Below are 21,496 nucleotides of genomic sequence, written 5' to 3' on the forward strand. Positions count from 1 at the left end.
CATCCTGTATCCTGTATCGAACCTAGACTGGCGATTCGTTTCTTACATGATAGTATACATGTTTCAATGCCATTCTCCCAAAACATCCCACCCTCTCCCTCTCCCACAGAGTCTGAAAGTCTGTTCTATACATCTGTGTCTCTTTTGCTGTCTCGCATACAGGGTTATCATTACCATCTTTCTAAATTCCATATGTATGTGTTGGTACATTGTGTTGGTGTTTTTCTTTCTGGCTTACTTCACTCTGTATAATCGGCTCCAGTTTTATCCACCTCGTTAAAACAGATTCAAACGTATTCTTTTTAATGGCTGAGTAATAGTCCATTGTTTATATGTACCACAGCTTGCTTATCCATTCTCTTAAGTGGCCTCTCTGTGCTCATGGGGCCTCCCAGTGGTCCATTCTCTATGTTGTAGTCAGAGTCATCTTTTATAAATGTGAATCAGATCATGTCTTGTTCCACCTGAAATCTCTCCAGGTCCAAACGCCATTAACTACAGTGTCCTACTCCAATTTCTAATTATCTCAACACTTTCAATTTTGTTCATTTGTCCCCTCACTGCCCTCAAGCCACATTGGCATTCCTGCCATTCCATGAATATGCCAGATTCCTTCCTGACCCAGGGTCTTTGTACTCACTTTTCTTCCGCTTAAGCAAGTAAGTAAGTGTTAGTTGCTCAGTCGTGACCAACTCTTTGCGACTCCATGGACTGCAGCCCACCAGGCTCCTCTGTCCATGAGATTTTCCAGGCAAGGATACTGGAGTAGGTTGCCATTTCCTTCTCCAGAGGATCTTCCCAACCCCAGGGATTGAACTGGGTCTCCTGCACTGCAGGCAGATTCTTTACTGACTGAGCTACAAGAGAAGCCCTTTCTTCTGCTTAGAATTGCTTTTATCTTTCACTTTGTATAATTGTCTCAAATCTCTGTTCAAATATCACCTCTGCAAGAAGGCTCTCCCAGAACACTTTATCTAGTCTACTCTCTTGATCTCCAACCTTTCTCTAAGCAGATATGCCTTTACTTCTTCTTAGCTGTCATCCTTCCTTCAAATTACCTGCTTATTTACCTTCCTTCAAATTATTTACTTATTTACCTTATTTAGTTATCCACGCCCCCCAACTAACATGTAGGCTTCATGTGACCTTGCCTTTCTTGTTCATGACTGTATCCCTGGAACTTGGAACAGTACCCAGCACATAATAGGAGCTCAGGAAATATTTATTGAAGAAGGAAGAGTAGAAACATAGAAACATTATTTATGACATAATAGGACATTGTCCAATGTCCAATGGCAGGTCTGTACAGTGGAATACTGTGTAGCCATTAGAAATGACGGTGCAATTTTATTTTTATTGATGTAGAAGATGTTGAGGGTATTGTTGAGTGAACAAAATAGGGACAAACAGCATGTATATCAAAGGTACATGAAAGTAAAATTATATATGCATATTTACATGTATATTTGTGAGAAGAGATTTCTGGGTAGATACCAAAATGTTTGCAGCAAATAGCTTTAGATAATGGGAGTTTTGAGTGATTCTTACGTCATTATTTTTAAGTTTTTTTTTTTCATTTTGATTTTTATAGTTAGCTTGTGAGTCTGAGTGAACTCCGGGAGTTGGTGATGGGCAGGGAGGCCTGGCGTGCTGCGGTTTGTGGGGTCCCAAAGAGTCGGACGTGACTGAGCGACTGAACTGAACTGAACTGTGATATTCCTAAAACTGGGAAAGATAAAATTATTTGTTTGGAGAGAAGGACTGTATCTGTGCTTAGTGATTATTTGTAAATATTCACCAATGGATGAGGCTTCCCTGGTGGCTTAGATGGTAAAGAATCTGCCTCCAATGCAGGAGGCCCCTGGTTTGATTCTTGGGTTGGGAAGATCCTTTGGACAAGGGAATGGCAACCCAATCTAGTATTCTTGCCTGGAGAATTCCATGGACAGAGGAGCCTGGAGGGCTACAGTCCATGGGGTGGTAAAGAGTTAGACATAACTGAGCAACTAACACATACACACCCACACATACGCTAGATAGTAAGCTCCATGAAGTTTCAGATGCAAACCGCAGAGTGAGCCATTTTTTTCTATTTCCTGTCCCAGCTGCCCTTTTGACATGCTGTCACTCATAATCTTGCCACTTAGCACAACATGCCCTGGCGTGGTCTGGGCATACTTGATATCATGAATAGAATTGAATTTACTGTCTGCTCAGCTCTAGACATCTGCTTTCCTTCCCAGGACAGAGAAGAGTTGGTGCATGGCCTCTCAGCCTGTGTTGCGATGGGGCTTCTACCTGCCAGTGGAGGCCCCCGGCTGCTTGGGTGGAGGGCGCACAGGCACTGAGGGCTTCGTCTTATCAGGACCTGCTCGCTAGGCCTCTGCCCTCCCCTACGCCAGTGTACACCCATTTGAGATTGGGCTTCAGTTGGTGAACCTTACTTTACTGGGTCAGTTAATTTAGTCCAGGTCAGTGAATTCTTTCTGTGTTTATTTTATATAACTGCTTTTCCTATTTTAGTTTGTCTTTGATTAATTGATCCTGCATTATGATTTATTTTCCTGACTTGATGTGGGAGCTGTTTGTACTTTGGCCAGCCCTTCTTGGGCCTCTGTGGGACTCCCAGGGTTCATGTGTGGGCGTGGCTAGGCCTTCTGACACCACCCTGGAGCCAGGAGTGGGAGGTAGGAGTAGATAATTGCTCTCATGGCAGCTCTCCTAATAGGAGGGTCTGCTTTTCTTATTTCCTCAGAGAGTCAGTGTAGCATAATGTAAAGACAAGAAGCTGCAAAGTCAAACCTGGGTTGGTTCAACAACACCCCAGCTGGTCCACGTACTGGCTGGGGATCCTGAACATGTTATTTCTCGTCTCCAAGACTCTGTTCCCTCCTCTGTAAAATGCAGAAAATACCCACCTCATAGGAGTTGTAAGAGTTAATCTGAGGGTGCAGGTGAAAGTTCTGAAAGCAGTGTGAATTCACAGTAGATGCTCAATAAATACAGATTCCCTCAGTTCTTCCCTTTGTCTGGCATGTCCCACAGTCCATTTGCAACTGTTGCCAACTTCCTCCTCCACCCAAGCCAGGACATACATTACTTATGTTTAATATAGCCTGTGACTTTTATTGGAGGCTGTACAGTGCTTTTTCTTCAGAAAAGAGGGATCTATTTTGGTTAGGATAGGTCCTCATTCCATTTACCCCTATACTCTTTGCACTTAGCAATTCATCATAGCTCAGAGACTGGAGCCAAAGACCCCCTTGAAAAAAGATCTGGCAGCAGAGTTCTTCTCTTATGTACTTGGACTTTTCTTGCCCAATGGCCTATCCTGCTTTTCTAACTTTTGTGCATTCTAATATGAAGTGCTGTAGTTTTCTGATAGAATCAAGGCCATGTTTTTATCCTTTATACTAAACTTCATCTACTTCAGTAATATTCCTTAAGCTGGCCTTCCTGGGGAATATTCACTGTTGTCATCAGCCTAAGCATCTGCTTTGTTTTCAAAGCACAGTGACTGTGCATGGGAATTTGTGGTGGCTTTTTACAGTGATCAGAGGAGGTGGGCCACTAGGAACTGAAAGGGCCATTCACACAATTGGCTCACAATTGTGCACCTGTATTCCTTGAAAGTCCATTTTGGGGCTCAGTGGCTTGAGAATGGGGCTAGAACAGGACACTTTGTTTCAGGGAGCTCCCCCTTCATCTTTGAAGAGAATGTTACTATGTAGTCAATACCCCAGCCACTTATACATGAGAGCATAAGTAGAAGGTGATACTATCTGGACCCCCTGCTAAGATAAGCAGGAGGGGACTCAGGGTTATTTAGACAGGGAATTATGAAAACATTTTTAATTTCCTTTACATTACACAATTATGTTAAAATAAAATACAAAGTGGTATGGAATGTATTAAAATTTCAAATTGCTATAAAACAAAAATATTTTTAAGTTTTAAAGTTAAAAACTTGAGCTTGCTTCAGCATTTATTAATTTTTATCTTAGCGTTTATGCCTCTCAGGTGGTCAGTTTTCATAGTTTCCAAATATGCTTGAAGAGAATTGTGTTCTCCACTTGTCAGGGGTAAGGTACTCTGTTTTTCAGCTAGTTCAGATCTATTTATTCATTGTTCTGTTCAGATCATCTGCTTTCTCACTGACTGTGTGAGCCTGGTTTTTCAGTGGTCTGTGAGTTTCCCATTATGAAGACAGGAGACCCATTGTGTCGTTCTCCTTGTAATTCTTTTAATTTTGGCTGATAGACATTATTAGGTACATACACACTTTAATGCATGGCCTCCTTTTGTCTATGTCCGATGTCTGAACCTTCTAGGAATTTATATGAGTTCAGAACATCAACTTACTGCTTTGAAATGGCAATGGAAGAGTTAATGGTTAATTTCAAGGCTTGAAGCATTTGAACAGGCACTTTATGCATTCACAAGTCTGACTTAGTACAGGTGCAGGAAGAGAAGAATAGAGACGTGCATCGTTTGTGCCACTACACACCTGGAGCCAGGCAAAGGACACACATGCACTCCTTGATTAGGGGTTTTTATAATGCCAGGCTCTCCAGCCTGGCTGGGGCAGGCAGCCTAAAGTTCCAGACTAAACACCTCTCCTTCACTGTGCAGCTGTGGTATTGCTGCTCTGACACCTGCGAGAGAGGACCTTCAGCTGCGTATGTACATCAGCATGTGCTGTGTCTGGTGACTTGAGAGTCCCAGGATCTTCCATTCTTACTGCAGATGTGGTATCAGTTGACTGCCAGCGAGAACTGGGCTTTACTGCCAGCTTCCCCAGAGGTGAATTTTCCCTGAAGAGTTGATGCACTCAAAATAGCATTTCCATTGTATAAGCTGAACTCATATGCTACTTCAGGAACACGTTTGTATACAGTGAGATATTCTGGGTGAAAAGTGGTACCGCTCATTAAGGCAGGGCATACAGGAGGAGGCTTTGCATGTGTGCAGGTGATGAAAATGAACTCTGTGAGGCAGCCTGAGTTTCAGGTCACTATAGGTATCAAAGTAGAGATGTCAGCTGGATGCCCAAGTCTGGAGCTCAGGAGAAAGGGATGGGCAGAGAGATTTGGTGTGGGTATAATGGGAAGATCACCGGGACAGGCTAAACTGAACAGTTAAGCATGGTGAAGTCTAGACCAGATAAGAAAAAGTGAAAAGAAGGAGAAACAACTGAAAAATAGACAAACTGTATGGGAAAGAAGAGTTCTTTCAGACACTGAACTATAGATGGCACAGGACCCTGGATTTGAAAGAAGGGAAATCAATGAGAGAAACCCTATAACTGCCCGAGCCAATGGCCTAGACAAGATTTCCAGATCACAGCACAGGAAAGGAGAACCCAAACAGAAACCAAGAGTCTTCCTAAGAGGAAACAGAGTTGAGAATTTGTATCCTGACTAAGCTAGTGGGGAGAGTGAAGCTGACCGAGGGGGGTATGCTGGCATTCCAGTCACTTTTGGTCATCTCTGAAACCCTGCACCCAGGCTCTTCCCACACTTTGGTTATGTGAACCTCTGAATAGCTGTATTTACTTCAGTTAGTGCAACCAGTATGTTGAACATACGGGAAACATCAGGGGTTAATCACAGCCACTTTCATTGGTCTCTCTGTGTCTCCTTAAGATGTTTTCAGCGTGGGAGGTCCAGAGAATTTTTTGGTACCTCTGAGGTAATAGAAATCCCATGGTCGTATTGAGTCACCAATTCCAAAATTAGTGTCCCGCCTTACGTAATAGCATAGCTTTCAGCTCATTCAGAGCCGCAGTGACTCCCCTCCCAGCGAAGGGTTTAGAAGCAGTGATGCTAACCCAGGACGGGTCTGCACCCTGTTTGTCCTCTTCTTTCCACTTGTACCCCAGTTGCCAGCTGTGATTTTGAACCTCTGTGGAACTGGAAAGGAAGGGAGAGAGAGGATGAGCAGAGAAGACATAAGATAGTGTGGGCACTCCCTGGACTGGCCAGTGTGTAAAGCTGACTCTCGTGGGGTCTCTTGTAGATGTTTTGCAGACCCCTCCAGCTGGGGACCTCTCCCCTGGAGGTCCCCTGATGTGAGCAGTGCATTCGCCAGAGCCTTGTCACTCACTCCTGGTGTAGCTCCTGGGACTCTCGGAATCTGCATTTATTTCTGTCTGTTGAGGACCTTTAGGAAAGGACCTAAAGCCACCCCACACCAGCATATTCATACATCCTTTTCTGCAACAAATTCTGGGAATACAGGCCATGTCCTCTGTAGCCAACGTATCTGCCAGTATAAGACAGAGTTTACACTGCTGCCTGCATTCAGGCCATGGACATACTTCAGTTGATCCTCATAATCTTGAATTTTTTCTTGAATTTATTGCCAGTATTTACAAACCGAGGAATTTTACCATAAAAGATCCAAATTCTTGACTTAAAAAACCCCGGGAGATGTGACAACGCCAGGTCTGCCTTACTGCCTGGCATAGACAGCTGGAGATGGGAGAAGCTGTCCCATTTGACAGGGCATGGAATCACCAGAGGGACTCCGCTCCCTCTTGGCTCTGCGACCTGAACCCCAGTGTCAGTTGCCATTTGTCATCACTGGACTCATGCAGTTACATTTTCTTAAACTACAGACTAAATGTGAAATATTTCTGGTGCTTATGTTTCTTAACAAAGAGAGAAAACAAGAGATAGTCCAAAAGAACCATGGAAAGGAGGGATATAATTTATTTAGAAGCACAGTGTGTTCTTAGATGTTTAATGTGCAATTAGTCTGTATGAGTGTATAAAACACAACTTAAGATGCCATTCGAAAATAACCCATAAATAGAATCATGGTTACTATACAAAACTATGTGGTGAAGAAGACATTTCAGCTCAGCAAGGAAGTTATGTGGCTTGCTGCAGAAGGGCATTACACTCATCCTCGTCCCTGGTTTATGTTTTGTTCCTACTTGGCCCTGACTTTTTAGTTTGCAACAAGGGGAAAACATCCTCTGGCCTCTCTGGAGGACAAATCAGCCAAAACATGGATTCACTGTATGTCCGACGGTGTCTTAGCGCATATCTGGTAAGGAGTAGCAGGAGAGTTCCCAAGATTATGGCCACATGGAGAAAAAGCAACAGGTATCGGCAAATTAATGAGGTTTTCTTTTTGATGGCAGGGTAAAACCAGATTTTTGAAACAGTATTCAAGTTTGAAACCAACTCTTTGGGGAAATTTTGTTTTCAGTTTATTTTTGAAATTGAAACCTTATTGATTTTTCTAAGTACCTGATATATTAAGCAAAGTCTTTTTTCCATTTATCTGAATTAGAGCAAAACCAGAATTATCTTGAGGAAAGGCTGTCACTTGCCCAGGTGTCTTCTCTTGGGATCCCCTCCATGGATCATAGCCTTGTTGTGGTGAAGGGGCTTGCATAACTCAATGAAACAATGAGCTGTGCTGTGCAAGGCCATCCAAGACAGATGGGTCATAGTGAAAAGTTCTGACAAAACGTGGTCCACTGGAGGAGGGAATGGCAAACAACTCCCATATTCTTGTCGTGAGAACCCCGTGAACAGGATGAGAAGGCAAAATATGTGACACTGGAAGATGAGCCCCTCAGGTCGTAAGATGTCCAGCGTTCTACTAGGGAAGAACGGAGGGCAATTACTAATAGATCCAGAAAGAATGAAGCAGCTGGGTCAGAGCAGAAGCGATGCTCAGCTATGGACGTGTCTGGTGGTGAAAGTAAAGTCTGCTGCTGTAGAGAACAATATTGCATAGGAACCTGGAATGTTAGGGCCATGAATCAAGGTAAATTGGACATGATCAAGCAGGAGATGGTAAGAGTAAAGATAGACATCTTAGGAATCAGTGAACAAAATGGACAGAAACAGGTAAATTTAATTCAGGTGATCATTGTTTCTATTACTGTAGGTAAGAATCCTTTAGAAGAAATGGAGTAGCTCTCACAGTCAACCAGAGAGTCTGAAATGCAGTACTTGGATGCAGTCTCAAAAATGACAGAATGATCTCAGTTCATTTCCAAGGCAAACCATTCAACATCAACATCTAATGGCAGAAAGTGAAAAGTAGTCCAAGTTTATGCCCCAAACACTGATGCTGAAGAAGCTGAAGTTGACCAGTTCTATCTATGAAGACCTACAAGACCTTCTAGAACTAAAACCAAAAAAACAGATGTCCTTTTCATCATAGGGGATTGGAATGCAAAAGAGTGAAGTCAAGATATACCTGGAATAACAGGCAAATTTGGCCTTGGAGTACAGAATGAAGCAGGGCAAAGGCTAACAGAGTATTGTCAAGAGAACGCATCGGTCATAGCAAACACCCTCTTCCAACAACACAAAAGACGGCTCTACACGTGGATATCACCAAATGGTCAATACTGAAATCAAATTGATTATAGTCTTTGCAGCCAAAGATGGAGAAGCTCTATACAGTCAACAAGACAAGACCTCAGATCATCAACTCCTTATTGCAAAATTCAGGCTTAAATTGAAAGAATTAGGGAAAATGACCACTAGGCCATTCAGGTAGGACTTAAGTCAAATCCCTTTTGATTATATAGCGGAGGTGATGAATAGATTCAAGGAATTAGATCTGGTAGAGTGCCTGAAGAACTATGGACATGGGTTCATAACATTGTATAGGAGGCAGTGACCAAAATCATCCCAAAGAAATAGAAGTGTGAAGAAAGAAAAAACAGCAAGAAGGCAAAGTGATTATTGGAGGAGGCCTTACAAATAGCTGAGGAAAAAAGAGAAGTGAAAAGCAAGGGAGAAGGGGAAAGATATATCCAACTGAATGCAGAGTTCCAGAGAATAGCAAGGAGAGATAAGAAGGCCTTCTTCAATGAACAATGCAAAGAAATAGAGGGAAACAATAGAATGGGAAAGACTAGAGATCTCTTCAAGAGAATCGGAGATACCAATGGAACAGTTCATGCAAGGATGGGCGCGATGAAGAACAGAAACAGTAAGGACCTAACAAGAAGAGGTTAAGAAGAAATGGTAAGAATACACAGAAGAACTATACAAAAAGGTCTTAAGGACCCAGGTAACCATAATGGTGTGGTCACTCACCTAGAGCCAGACATCCTGGAATGTGAAGTCAAGTGGGCCTTAGGAAGCATTATGACAAACAAAACTAGTGGAGGTGATGGAATTCTAGCTGAACTACTTAAAAATCCTTAAAATGATGCTGTTAAAGTGCTGCACTCAATATGTCAACAAATTTGGAAAACTCAGCAGTGGCCACAGGCGTGGAAAAGGTCTGTTTTCATTCCAATCCCAAAGAAAGGCAATGATAAAGAACGTTCAAATTACCATACAATGCACTCATTTCATATGCTATTTAAAGTGAAAAAGTGAAAGTCGCTCAGTCTGTCTGACTCTTCAACCCAGGAAAAGACCCAGGAATTCTCCAGGCCAGAATACTGGAGTGGGTATCCTATCCCTTCTCCAGCAGATCTTTCTGACCCAGGAGTCAAACCCAGGTCTCCTGCATTGCAGGCAGATTCTTTACCAACTGAGCCCCCAGGGAAGCCCCCATGCTAGTTAAAGTTATGCTCAAACTCCTTCAAGCTAGACTTGAGCAGTACGTAAACCAAGAACTGCAGATGTACAAGCTGAGTTTAGAAAAAGCAGAGGGATGGGGGATGATTTGAGAGAATAGCACTGAAACATATATATTATCATATGTGAAACAGATTGCCAGTCCAGGTTCGATGCATAAGACAGGGTGCTCAGGGCTGGTACACTGGGATGACCCTGAGGGATGGGATGGGGAGGGAGGTGGGAGAGGGGTTCAGGATGGGGAACACATTTATACCTGTGGCTGCTTCATGTCAACGTGTGTCGAAAACCACTACAATATTGTAATTAGCCTCCAATTAAAATAAATTAATCAAATAAAAAAATAAAAGGCAGAGGAACTAACTAGAGATCAAATTGCCAACGTTCACTCACTGGATCATAGAGAAAGCAAGGGGATTCCAGAAAAACATCTATTTCTGCTTCATTGACTACATGAAAGTCTTTGACTGTGTGGATCACAGCAAACTGGAAAATTCTTAAAGAGTAGGGATTACCAGACCACTTTACTTATCTCTTGAGAGACCTGTATACAGCTCAAGAAGCAACAGAACTGGAAATGGAATAACTGACTAGTTCAAAACCGGGAAAAAAATACAACAAGGTTGTATATTGTCACCCTTATTTAACTTATATGCGAAATGCTAGGCTGGATGAATCATAAGCTAGAATCAAGATTGCAGGGAGGGACGGGACATAATGTATACCTATGACTGATTCATGTTGATGTTTGACAGAAAACAACAAAATTCTGTAAATCAATTATCCTTCAATTAAAAAATAAATTAATTTTAAAAATTAAAAAAAAAAAGACCAAGGTATGAAAAAGCCTTACCTGCCAAGGAATATGAGTTAAGGAATATGAACTCCAGCCTAAGCACAGTACAGAGTACCATAATCACACAGGGTGTTTTTAGAATTAAAAAAAAAAAGATTGCAGGGAGAAATATCAGCAACCTCAGATATGCGGATGATACCACTCTAATGGAAGAAAGCAAAGAGGAACTAAACAGCCTCTTGATGAAGGTGAAAGAGGAGAGTGAAAAGGCTGGCTTGAAACTTAACATTCAAACAGCTAAGATCATGGTATCTGGTCCCATCACTTCATGGCAGATAGGAGGGGGAAAAGTGGAAGCAGTGACAGATTTTATTTTCTTGAACTCCAAAATCACTGCAGATGATGACTAGCGTGAAATTAAACAATCTGCTTTCTCTTTGAAAGGAAAGCTATGATAAACCTAGACAGCGTATTAAAAAGCAGAGACATTACTTTGTTGACAAAGGTCCATATAATCAATGCTGTGGTTTTTCCAGTAGTCCTGTACAAATGTGAGAGTTGGACCATAAAGAAGGCTGAACACAGATGAATTGATGCTTTCAAACTGTGATACTGGAGAGGACTCTTGAGAGTCCCTTGGACTGCAAGATCAAACCAATCAATCCTAAAGAAAATCAACCCTAAATATTCATTAGAAGGACTGTTGCTGAAGCTGAAGCTCCAATACTTTGGCCACCTGATGCAAAGAGCTGACTCATTGGAAAAGACCCTAATGCTGGGAAAGACTGAAGGCAAAGCAGAAGGGGGCGACAGAGGATGAGTTGGTTAGACAGCATCACCAATTCAATGGACACGAATTTGAGCAAACTCTGCAAGAGAATGAGGACAGGGAAGCCTAGCATTTTGCAGTCCATGGGATCAGAAAGAGTTGGACATGACTTAGCCACTGAACAAGAACAGCAAAATTCTCTTGGGAGGCAAGTCTCCTGTATAGTTGTGTGTCCTAGTTGGTACATCTTCAGTTTTAAGAAGATGAATGACTCTCTCTGTAGCTCAGCTGCGTATGAAAGTGTACAGTCTGGCCTTAATTGGCCTTGCAGAGTGGCTCTTGTGAGGTTATCAGTGTGTGTAATTTCCCTCTTTTGGCCACTCCTTGCTCATGTATGGATGTGAGAGTTGGACCATAAAGAAAGCTGAGTGCCGAAGAATTGATACTTTTGAACTGTGGTGTTAGAGAAGACTCTTGAGAGTCCCTTGGACTGTAAGGAGATCAAACCAATCAATCCTAAAGCAAATGAATCCTGAATATTCATTGGAAGGACTGATCCTGAAGCTGAAGCTCCAATACTTTGGCCAACTGATGCGAAGAACTAACTCATTGGGAAAGACCCTAATGCTGGGAAAGATTGAAGGCAGGAGGAGAAGGGGATGACAAAGGATGAGATGATTGGATGGCATCACCAACTCGATGGGCATGAACTTGAGCAAGCTCCAGGAGTTGGTGATGGACAGGGAAGCCTGGCATGCTGCAGTCCATGGGGTCACAAAGAGTTGAACACGACTGAGCGACTGAACTGAACTGCTTATTAAAGATGAAGTTCTTTGAAAGCTATGTGCTGCTTAGCCTTTTCCAAACAGTTGTTTAGGCTTGGTATTCTGTTTTATCCTCAGATTAAGCTAGGCCAACTTCGAGCTATTGAGTTGGCCAAAAAGGTCATTCGGGTTTTCCAATAAGATATTATGGGAAGTCCCAATGAACTTTTTGGTCAACCCAATACATTCCTAGGCCACCTTATTTTAATTTAGCCGTTCTACACACACACGCACACACACACACACACACACACACACACACACACACTTAGCACTCATCGACAAAGCTATATAAAACAAGCAATTATATGACACTCCTTATCATCTTTTTATACAAATATCTTTGAGGACCCAGAGGAAACTTCCCTAAAATCTTAGTATTAAGAAGATCTGGGATTCTCCTGGTTTATTTTATGGACACTATAAACCATTATAACAGTGCTTTGTGTTTAGTTTTATCTGTGAGAAATCTTGGGGATATATCTGTAATCCTCTCCCAGCAAGCCCATAAAACCTTAGGACATGCACTCTTTAGTATTTCCATCCTGGCTGCTTTTTATTGGTTTTTCCTTTGCTTTTTTCTCCTTTGGCCTACAAGATTTTTAAAAGATTTTTTTCCTTTTTAAAATCTTGTACTTTGTAAAACTGCTTTAACTTTGTTTTAGAATGAGGCAAAATGTAGAGAAATTAAGTACAATATTCATGACTTACCATTTGTTGCAAACATATTGCCAATTTGGTTTTAGATTTCATTTTAAATTTCCTATCCTTTATGAAATCAGATCTTTTACTGCTTTGTGACTGTCATGGAGTGAATCATTGCTGTGAATTTGAAGATCCCTTGGCTGCCATATTTTCACCCCATAGTTAACGTAACTGATTCAGTATAAATCTTTTTTAAAAAAAATTGGAGTATAGTTGCTTTAAAAATATGCCAGTTTTTGCTATACAGCAAAGTGAATTTTGGCCAAATGTGTACATATATCCCCTCTTTTTTGGATTTCCTTCCCTAAGCACTGGGTAGAGTTCCCTGTGCTACCCAGTAGGTTCTCATTAGTTATCTATTTACACATAGTAGTATATGTATGTGAATCCCAATCTCCCAATCCATCCCACCATCCCACCACCTCACCACCTCCCACTTTGGTATCCATACTTTTGTTCTCTACGTCTGTGTCTCTGTTTCTGCTTTGCAAAGAAGAGCATCCATACCATTTTTCTAGATTCTACATCCATGTGTTAACATATGATATTTTTCTCTTTCTGACTTTCTTCACTCTGTATGACCATCTCTAGGTCCATCCCCCTCTCTGCATATGGCACTATTTTGTTCCTTTTTATGGCTGTTTAATATTCTATTGTATATGCAGCGTAAATCTTAAGAGCTTAGAGGAAGCAGAGGTTGCTTACTGACCCTCTTAATTCTTCAAGGGGCCCATTTTTTCGTCTTACTAAATTTCAGTTTCAAGTACCACATTTAAACAGGAAGACAGTTATATGTCAGCATGACAGTGGTTGGCCCATATGGCCTGGGAAATGCCTAGCATTGAACCTGGTCCTTCATAAGACAGGCGTTCAGCAAGACTTTGGTGACTTAAATTTACTTGCAGTTTTTGTCTTTAGATCTAGAAGCATCTGTCTGCCCCGGTGATCTAGGACTCTGTTAGGGAATGCATCTGCTACTGTCTGCCGTGACTTGACATCAGTGACACTTTCTTCTTTATTTTTCTCTTTCAGAATATGATCGATTGGGCTTCCTCCTGAAGTTGGATTCTAAACTGTGAGTAGAATGACCCAGTTCCTTGACTTTGTGATAGAGATCTGTGAGAGCTGGAGGCCAGCCTCAAGGGGCCAGCTCTCTTCACTCCTGGGGCCTCTGTCCTCTGTCTGTCAGCTGAAGCTTAGAGCATGTTGCAGTCTGTGGGTGCAAATATAAGGCCTTAGATTTGGCTGGCACAGGGAGCTGATTACAGAAGGAGTGTGCACCTCCCCCTGCCACACCCCACTGGAGTTTGAAGGACAAGGAGGAAAGGCTTCAGCTGCAGAGTGGAGGCTGACTAAACCATGGCAGGAGACAGTGCAAAGCTTTCAAGACGCTTCGCAGCCAGGCATGCAAAGCCTTCTGTGCTCAGGTTTCCTCCTGGCTTTAGCTCCTGTCTCTCTCCAACAGGTAGATCCTGGCTTTCCCTCTATCCTTGTATATATTTGTTATCCATGTCTCAAATCCCCTTTCACTGTTTGTCCAGTAGGAAAACTTAAGAACTACCTCCTTCCTATACAGAATTTATTGTCTCTTCTTCCTCTTCCTGTGAATTTTCTATCTCTGATACCCATTATTTCATTATACTATAATTAAGTGTAATAGTTATTCATTTATCAAGAGTGCAGGCTCAGAGCCAGGCCATGCTTGGTTCAAATCCCAGATTGCCATTTACTTTCTTTGTGATTTAGGGCAGACCACTTAACCACTCCGAGCCTCAGTTTCACCTGTAACATGAGGACTTGACAGGGTTGTAAGAACTGTACAGAAATGGTGAATTTACAGGGATTTTCAAATAAGTATCTCATTCTTTCAGAATCCTTCCCTGTTCTGGCCCTCTTGGCCTCCTGAGCACCGGGGCAGTGCCGGCATATGTTTGTTAAACGCTAAGTCCACACTGAACGCACGGCTGCATGGATGGCTGTGTGACTGCGTGATGACAGGTGCCTGTGTACCTCCCTCATTAGACTGGCTGCCTGGAAACTGGGCTCTACCCCTCTGTTCATGCCCTGTCGAGGCCCTCTCACATGGCCGGTGTTGCAGAACTGTCTGTGGCTCCTTGCTGTGGTTAGTCATCTTCATACACCCTTGCCCCTGTCCTGTACCAGACAGGTGAGAAAGATCAGAATTGTGTCTCCTTCCTTTCCTCTCCTGCTTGAGGCCTTGACCACAGCTGCTTCTGATGGTGATGGCTGCACCCTCACGCAAGACACCAGCCCAGGGTTATTTGGCTTCCCCACTGAATGGTCTGGCATGTAGCCCCTGTTCCTGGCATCTGGCCTCTTGGTTCTGGTGCCTCACACCATGAGTTCAGGTGCTGCTGTTCTCCCAGCTTTTATACATCATGGAGGCAGCCGCAAGGGAAGAATGGTCTGTTCTGTCTACCAAGCTAGTGTAGAGTTGTCAGCTGCATGTTACCATCCAGGGAATGGGGCTTGATAATGCTAGGAATCCACAGGCTTCACCCTTAGAAAATCCTTAATTTAGTGCTCTGGGCAAAAAACAAATCAAGCATAAGCTATAAGCAAGTGAAATGCCATCAGAATGGAAGAGATGTAGTAATTTACCAAGTCAAATCACACTGATGAACAAAAGACATGGTATCCAGGACGTGTTAACTACAGTATTTAAGCTGTCTTCAGCAGTGTGAGAAGTGGGAATTGGAGGACACTTGCCCTGCTGTTCTGACAGTTGGGTGGTACGTGGTAGGCTCTTGTACAGCTTTCTTTTGTGTAACTGGCCGGTTCTATAAACCATTAGAGTCAGCTTGGTCTTTAGCCTGGGGAATTGGCTTGGGTTTATTAGATTTACCTCAGAGTTTAAGGTACAAGCTCCAGCTTTCCTGCCTCTTACTGAAAAGGCTTTTCTAATCCAATGTTATCTTCAGAACAAAACACAGACACATGGGAAAGGATTTTATCTGTTCCAGGGAGAAATTTCCAAGTTAAGGATTCTGGTTTTCAGAGGTAATTGCTTAGAAATATCCAGACCTCCCCTTACGAAGTCTTTCTCTGCTGTGTTGTGTTCCATTTCTGATGCATAGGAAAGGACCTGAGCTTGGATCAGAACTGGATTTGAATTCCACCCCTTCTGCTTAGGATAATATAACCTTAGATAATTCATTTTAGCTCTATGAATCACAATTTTCCCTTATCAAAAACATGAATAATAATACCCATCTCCTCAGGTTTTTATGAAGAATAAAAAAAAGAGTTCTATGAGTAAATATGCAAATATAGAAATTTCTTATTTATCTTGATTGGATTCATTTAGCTTCTACCCTATAAGAATTCGTGTGTTCTGAAAATTTTTCAGCCATTATCTTCTTTAAATATTGCCTCTGCCCCATTCCTCTCTCTCTACTGTTCTTCTTAAACTCTGATTAAGTGGTAAACTTTCTCATTCTCACCCCCAAGTCTACTAACTTCGACATTTTCCATCTTTTGATCCTTTCTGCATTGAACTGGAACCCCAAAGCATTCAACATAAGGATAAACTAGAACTAAAACTGTGCCCCTAAGCCAGGACTGCAGGAGAGGCTGCCAGAGCTCTAAGTGGATTAGGGCAATAAGTCGATAAAGAGGAAACAGTTGATATTCACAGCCTGGGCTCTCATCACTCAGCTGGTCCACAAAACCTCAAGCTGTGAACTCGGTCTAAGGCACTCCAGACTGGCCATGCCTCCAAGCTTCTGGCAGAAGCAAATGCAATCCCTCTCTGGAGGAAGACAGGAATTTCTCATGGATAACTTTTCAAGGAAATGAACAGCTCACAGGAAAAAATAACTAAGCACACAAGGAAATAAGACTTCTTTAGAGAGGACCATGAACAGCAACAGACGACAGAGGGGGACCCACAAGGACTTCCGAAATTGGAGCTACCAGACACAGTTTATAAAGTAATTAGATACTCTGTATTTAAGGAAATAAAGATAAGATTGGACTGTACATGTAACAGGGGCTGCCCACATGGTGCAATGGTAAAGAATCTGCCTGCCAATGCCAGAGACACAAGACAGCAGGTTCGATCCCTGGGTTGGGACAATCCCTTGGAGAAGGAAATGGCAACCTGCTCCAACATTCTTACCTAAAATATTCCATGGACGGAGGAGCCTGGCAGGCTACAGTCCATGGGGTTGGAAAGATCTGGACATGACTGAGCAATTGAGCGCAAGCATTCATACATGTAATAGGGAACTATAAAAAGCAAAGGATTAGATTAGAAAGACAGAATTGAAAAATACAGTGACCAAAATTAAAACCTCAGTAGGTGTATTTAGCATCAGATTCAGTTCAGTTCAGTTGCTCAGTCATGTCCGACTCTGTGACCCCATGAATCGCAGCACACCAGGCTTCTCTGTCCATCACCAACACCCAGAGTTCATTCAAACTCATGTCCCATCGAGTCGGTGATGCCGTCCAGCCATCTCATCCTCTGTTGTCCCCTTCTCCTACTGCCCCCAATCCCTCCCAGCATCAGAGTCTTTTCCAGTGAGTCAACTCTCCTCGTGAGGTGGCCAAAGTATTGGAGTTTCAGCTTCAGCATCAGTCCTTCCAATGAACACCCAGGACTGATTTCCTTTAGAAGGGACTGGTTGGATCTCCTTGCAGTCCAAGGGACTCTCAAGTGTCTCCTCCAGCACCACAGTTCAAAAGCATCAATTCTTTGGCACTCAGCTTTCTTCACAGTCCAACTCTCATATCCATACAGGACCACTGGAAAACCATAGCCTTGACTAGATGGCAGGGTAATGTCTCTGCTTTTGAATATGCTATCTAGGTTGGTCATAACTTTCCTTCCAAGGAGAAAGTGTCTTTTAATTTCATGGCTGCAGTCACCATCTGCAGTGATTTTGGAGCCCCGAAAAATAAAGTCTGACACTGTTTCCACTGTTTCCCCATCTATTTCCCATGAAGTGATTGGACCGGATGCCATGATCTTAGTTTTCTGAATGTTGAGCTTTAAGCCAACTTTTTCAGTCTCCTCTTTCACTTTCATCAAGAGGCTTTTAGTTCCTCTTCACTTTCTGCATAAGGGTGGTGTCATCTGCATATCTGAGGTGATTGATATTTCTCCTGGCAATCTTGATTCCAGCTTGTGCTTCCTCCAGCGCAGCGTTTCTCATGATGTATTCTGCATAGAAGTTAAATAAGCAGGGTGACAATATTCAGCCTTGACATATTCCTTTTCCTATTTGGAACTAGTCTGTTGTTGCATGTCCAGTTCTAACTGTTGCTTCCTGACCTGCATGCAGGTTTCTCAAGAGGCAGGTCAGGTGGTCTGGTATTCCCATCTGGTATTTCAGAATTTTCCACAGTTTATTGTGATCCCCACAGTCAAAGGCTTTCGCATAGTCAATAAAGCAGAAATAGATGTTTTCCTGGAAGTCTCTTGCTTTTTCCATGATCCAGCGGATGCTGGCATTTTGATCTCTGGTTCCTCTGCCTTTTCTAAAACCAGCTTGAACATCTGGAAGTTCACAGTTTATGTATTGCTGAAGCCTGGGTTGGAGAATTTTGAGCATTACTTTATCAGCGTGTGAGATGCGTGCAGTTGTGTGGTAGTTTGAGCATTCTTTAGCATTGCCTTTCTCTGGGATTGGAATGAAAACTGACCTTTTCCAGTCCTCTGGCCACTGCTGAGGTTTCAAAATTTGCTGGCATATTGAGTGCAGCACTTTCACAGCATCATCTTTCAGGATTTGAAACAGCTCCACTGGAATGCCATCACCTCCCCTAGCTTTGTTCGTAGTGATGCTTTGTAAGGCCCACTTGACTTCACATTCCAGGATGTCTGGCTCTAGATAAGTGATCACACCATCGTGATTATCTGGGTCATGAAGATCTTTTTTGTACAGTTCTTCCATGTATTCTTTCCACCTCTTCTTAATATCTTCTGCTTCTGTTAGGTCCATATCATTTCTGTCCTTTATTGAGTCTATCTTTGCATGAAATGTTCCCTTGGTATCTCTAATTTTCTTGAAGAGATCTCTAGTCTTTCCCATTCTGTTGTTTTCCTCTGTTTCTTTCCATTGATCGCTGAGGAAGGCTTTCTTATCTCTCTTTGTTATTCTTTGGAACTCTACATTCATATGGTTATATCTTTCCTTTTCTCCTTTGCTTTTCGCTTCTCTTCTTTTCACAGCTATTTGTAAGCTGTGAAAAGACAAGCATTTCCAGACAACCATTTTGCTTTTTTGCATTTCTTTTCCATGGGGATGGTCTTGATCCCTGTCTACTGTACAATGTCACGAACCTCCATCCACAGTCCATCAAGCAGTCTATCAGATCTAGTCCCTTAAATCTATTTCTCACTTCCACTGTATAATCATAAGGGATTTGATTTAGGTCATACCTGAATGGTCTAGCGGTTTTCCCTACTTTCTTCAATTTAAGTCTGAATTTGGCAATAAGGAGTTCATGATCTCAGCCACAGTCAGCTCCTGGTGTTGTTTTTGCTGACTGTGTAGAGCTTCTCTATCTTTGGCTGCAAAGAATATAGTCAATCTGATTTCGGTATTGACCATCTGGTGATGTCCATATGTAGAGTCTTCTCTTGTGTTGTTGGAAGAGGGTGTTTACTTGACCAGTGTGTTCTTTTGGCAAAACTCTATTAGCCTTTGCCCTGCTTCATTCCATATTCCAAGGCCAAATTTGCCTGTTACTCCAGGTATTTCTTGACTTCCTACTTTTGCATTCCAGTCCCCTATAATGAAAGGACATCTTTTTGGGGTGTTAGTTCTAAAAGGTCTTGTAGATCTTCATAGAACCGTTCAACTTCAGCTTCCTCAGCATTACTGGTTGGGGCATAGGCTTGGATTACCGTGATATTGAATGGTTTGCCTTGGAAACGAACAGAAATCATTCTGTTGTTTTTGAGATTGCATCCAAGTACTGCGTTGGATTAGATACAACTAGCAGCAGATTAGATACAACTAAAGACAGGATTAGTGAGCTGGAAGCTAAGTCAGAGGAAGTGACCTATAACAAGATTGGCCAGCTCTTTTTGTAGAGTCAGATGTCAATATCTCTGAGTTTTGGGAGTTTTGCTGTCTCTGTCACACCTGTCTCTGCTGATATGTTGTGGAAGCAACCATAGATAGCACCTACAGATGAGTATGGCTTAGCTGTATTCTAACAAAATTGTTTATTAATGGACACTGAAATTTTAAATTAATGTTATTTTATGTCATTAAGTATTATCTTCTAATTTTTAAACCAACCATTAAAAATGTAAAAGACATTCTCATCTCACAGAAACAGATAGTGGGTCAGATTTGGCTCACAAATCATACATGCTGGCCCGTCACTGAGAATGCAGCGTAGATATATCTGCATGGGAATTGCCTCTCCACCCCAGGTGTTTTTTATTCTTGAAATTCTATTGCAGTTGACCCTTGAATTGAAGTGCATCCACTTATATGTGGATTTTATTCAACAGTACACAGTTCAGTACTATACAATCTGTGATTGTATGAATTGGAGCACACAGAATCGTGGATGGAGGAACCACATATGTGGTTATATGCAGATTTATATGTGCAGATTTTGACTGTGTAGAGGGTCAGCACCGCTAACCACCTTGTTGTTCAAGGGTAAGCTGTTTATTACAAATACATTTAAAATACCTCTCTATCAAATGATACTTCAAAAACCTGGAAAGTTATCTTGGATTTTTTTTTTTGTCTTTATTCTTTTAATTATATGTTTGTGTAATAATTGGTTTCTGTTTCCTTTGAGAATTCCCTGCTGCTTGTGTCTTTATGACAAAATCACTTGTTAGGACTATGAAAATTATTCAGAATACTTATAGAGCTGTACAAGATCTTTCCCTTTAACAGCAAGCTGTATTCTTCAGGAGGGCAGTATTTTTTGGAGGTTAAAAATGTGGACTGTGGAATCAGATGTGGATTTTTAAAGCCCCGTTCCACATCTTACTAATCTTCAGCAAGTTATTTAAGTGCTTGCCTGTTTCCTACTATAAAGTGGGGATAAAAGTAATCACCCAAAGTTGAGATGCAACCTATGCTGTACCCTTATCAGTGTCTGTTAACCTGGGAAGGATATAACCCCAAAATGAGACCTGAACCTCAGCTTGCCTCCTGCTTTATGCCCCAGGCTTCATTTCTTCACTTGTTCACTTAGCAAATATTTCTTGAGTACTGTATGGTTTGTTATCGGGATAAAACTGAAAATACTAAGCCACATGAACAACCTTACAGGCTTGGTTGGAAAGGATGTGTTGTGAGCTGAAGTTTAAGTGAAGCGGGAGAGAGTAAATGAGAACAGCAGGGGAGGGAAGATAGTAGTACTTCTGGATAGTATGAGCAATGAACAGGTTTTCATTTTGGTTTATATTTATTTATTTATTTATTTGGCTGTGCCGGGTCTTTGTTGCGGCATGTGGGATCTAGTTCCTGACCAGGGATCAAACCTGGGCCCCTTGCCTTGGGAGCATGGAGTCTTAGCCACTGGACCGCCAGGGAAGTCCCTTTGTTTTTTGTTTTTTTTTTAAAGAAAGATGACATACAGGTGACTCAGAAGCATAAATGGAGTACAAAGAGGATATGAGGGATCTTCAGATGCATAGGGTATAGAAGAAAGAGCTGCCTCCATCACAAGGCTGTAGAGGAAATGGTGTTTTCAGGGGAGACCCAGGTTTCTATGAAATTAGAAGATGGAAGGAACATTCACTGAGGAAGTTGAGGCTGTAAGGAAACAAGGCTTTATGGGAGACAATGGTGAGTTATAGTGTGGTGATGGGGGAGAGAAGTGAGAGGCT

At 42.1% G+C, this 21,496-nt stretch overlaps 1 protein-coding gene across 8 annotated transcripts in view; it reads left to right on the forward strand.

The window, feature by feature from the left end:
- The window catches only part of ST3GAL3 (ST3 beta-galactoside alpha-2,3-sialyltransferase 3), a 224,543-nt gene that overhangs the window by 108,922 nt on the left and 94,125 nt on the right, over positions 1 to 21,496 (forward strand). For 7 of the 8 annotated variants that reach the window (XM_015091928.3, XM_027968878.2, XM_042247079.2 and 4 more), the window contains one exon: positions 13,693 to 13,735. In XM_015091928.3, coding sequence (XP_014947414.1) covers positions 13,693 to 13,735 — 43 coding nt within the window. Of the gene's footprint in view, positions 1 to 2,452; positions 2,472 to 13,692; positions 13,736 to 21,496 lie in introns of those variants that run through there. The other variant, XM_042247091.1, reaches the window with a different exon arrangement.

The sequence above is a fragment of the Ovis aries genome, chromosome 1 (genome assembly GCF_016772045.2).
Source record: "Ovis aries strain OAR_USU_Benz2616 breed Rambouillet chromosome 1, ARS-UI_Ramb_v3.0, whole genome shotgun sequence".
Lineage (NCBI taxonomy): Eukaryota > Metazoa > Chordata > Mammalia > Artiodactyla > Bovidae > Ovis > Ovis aries.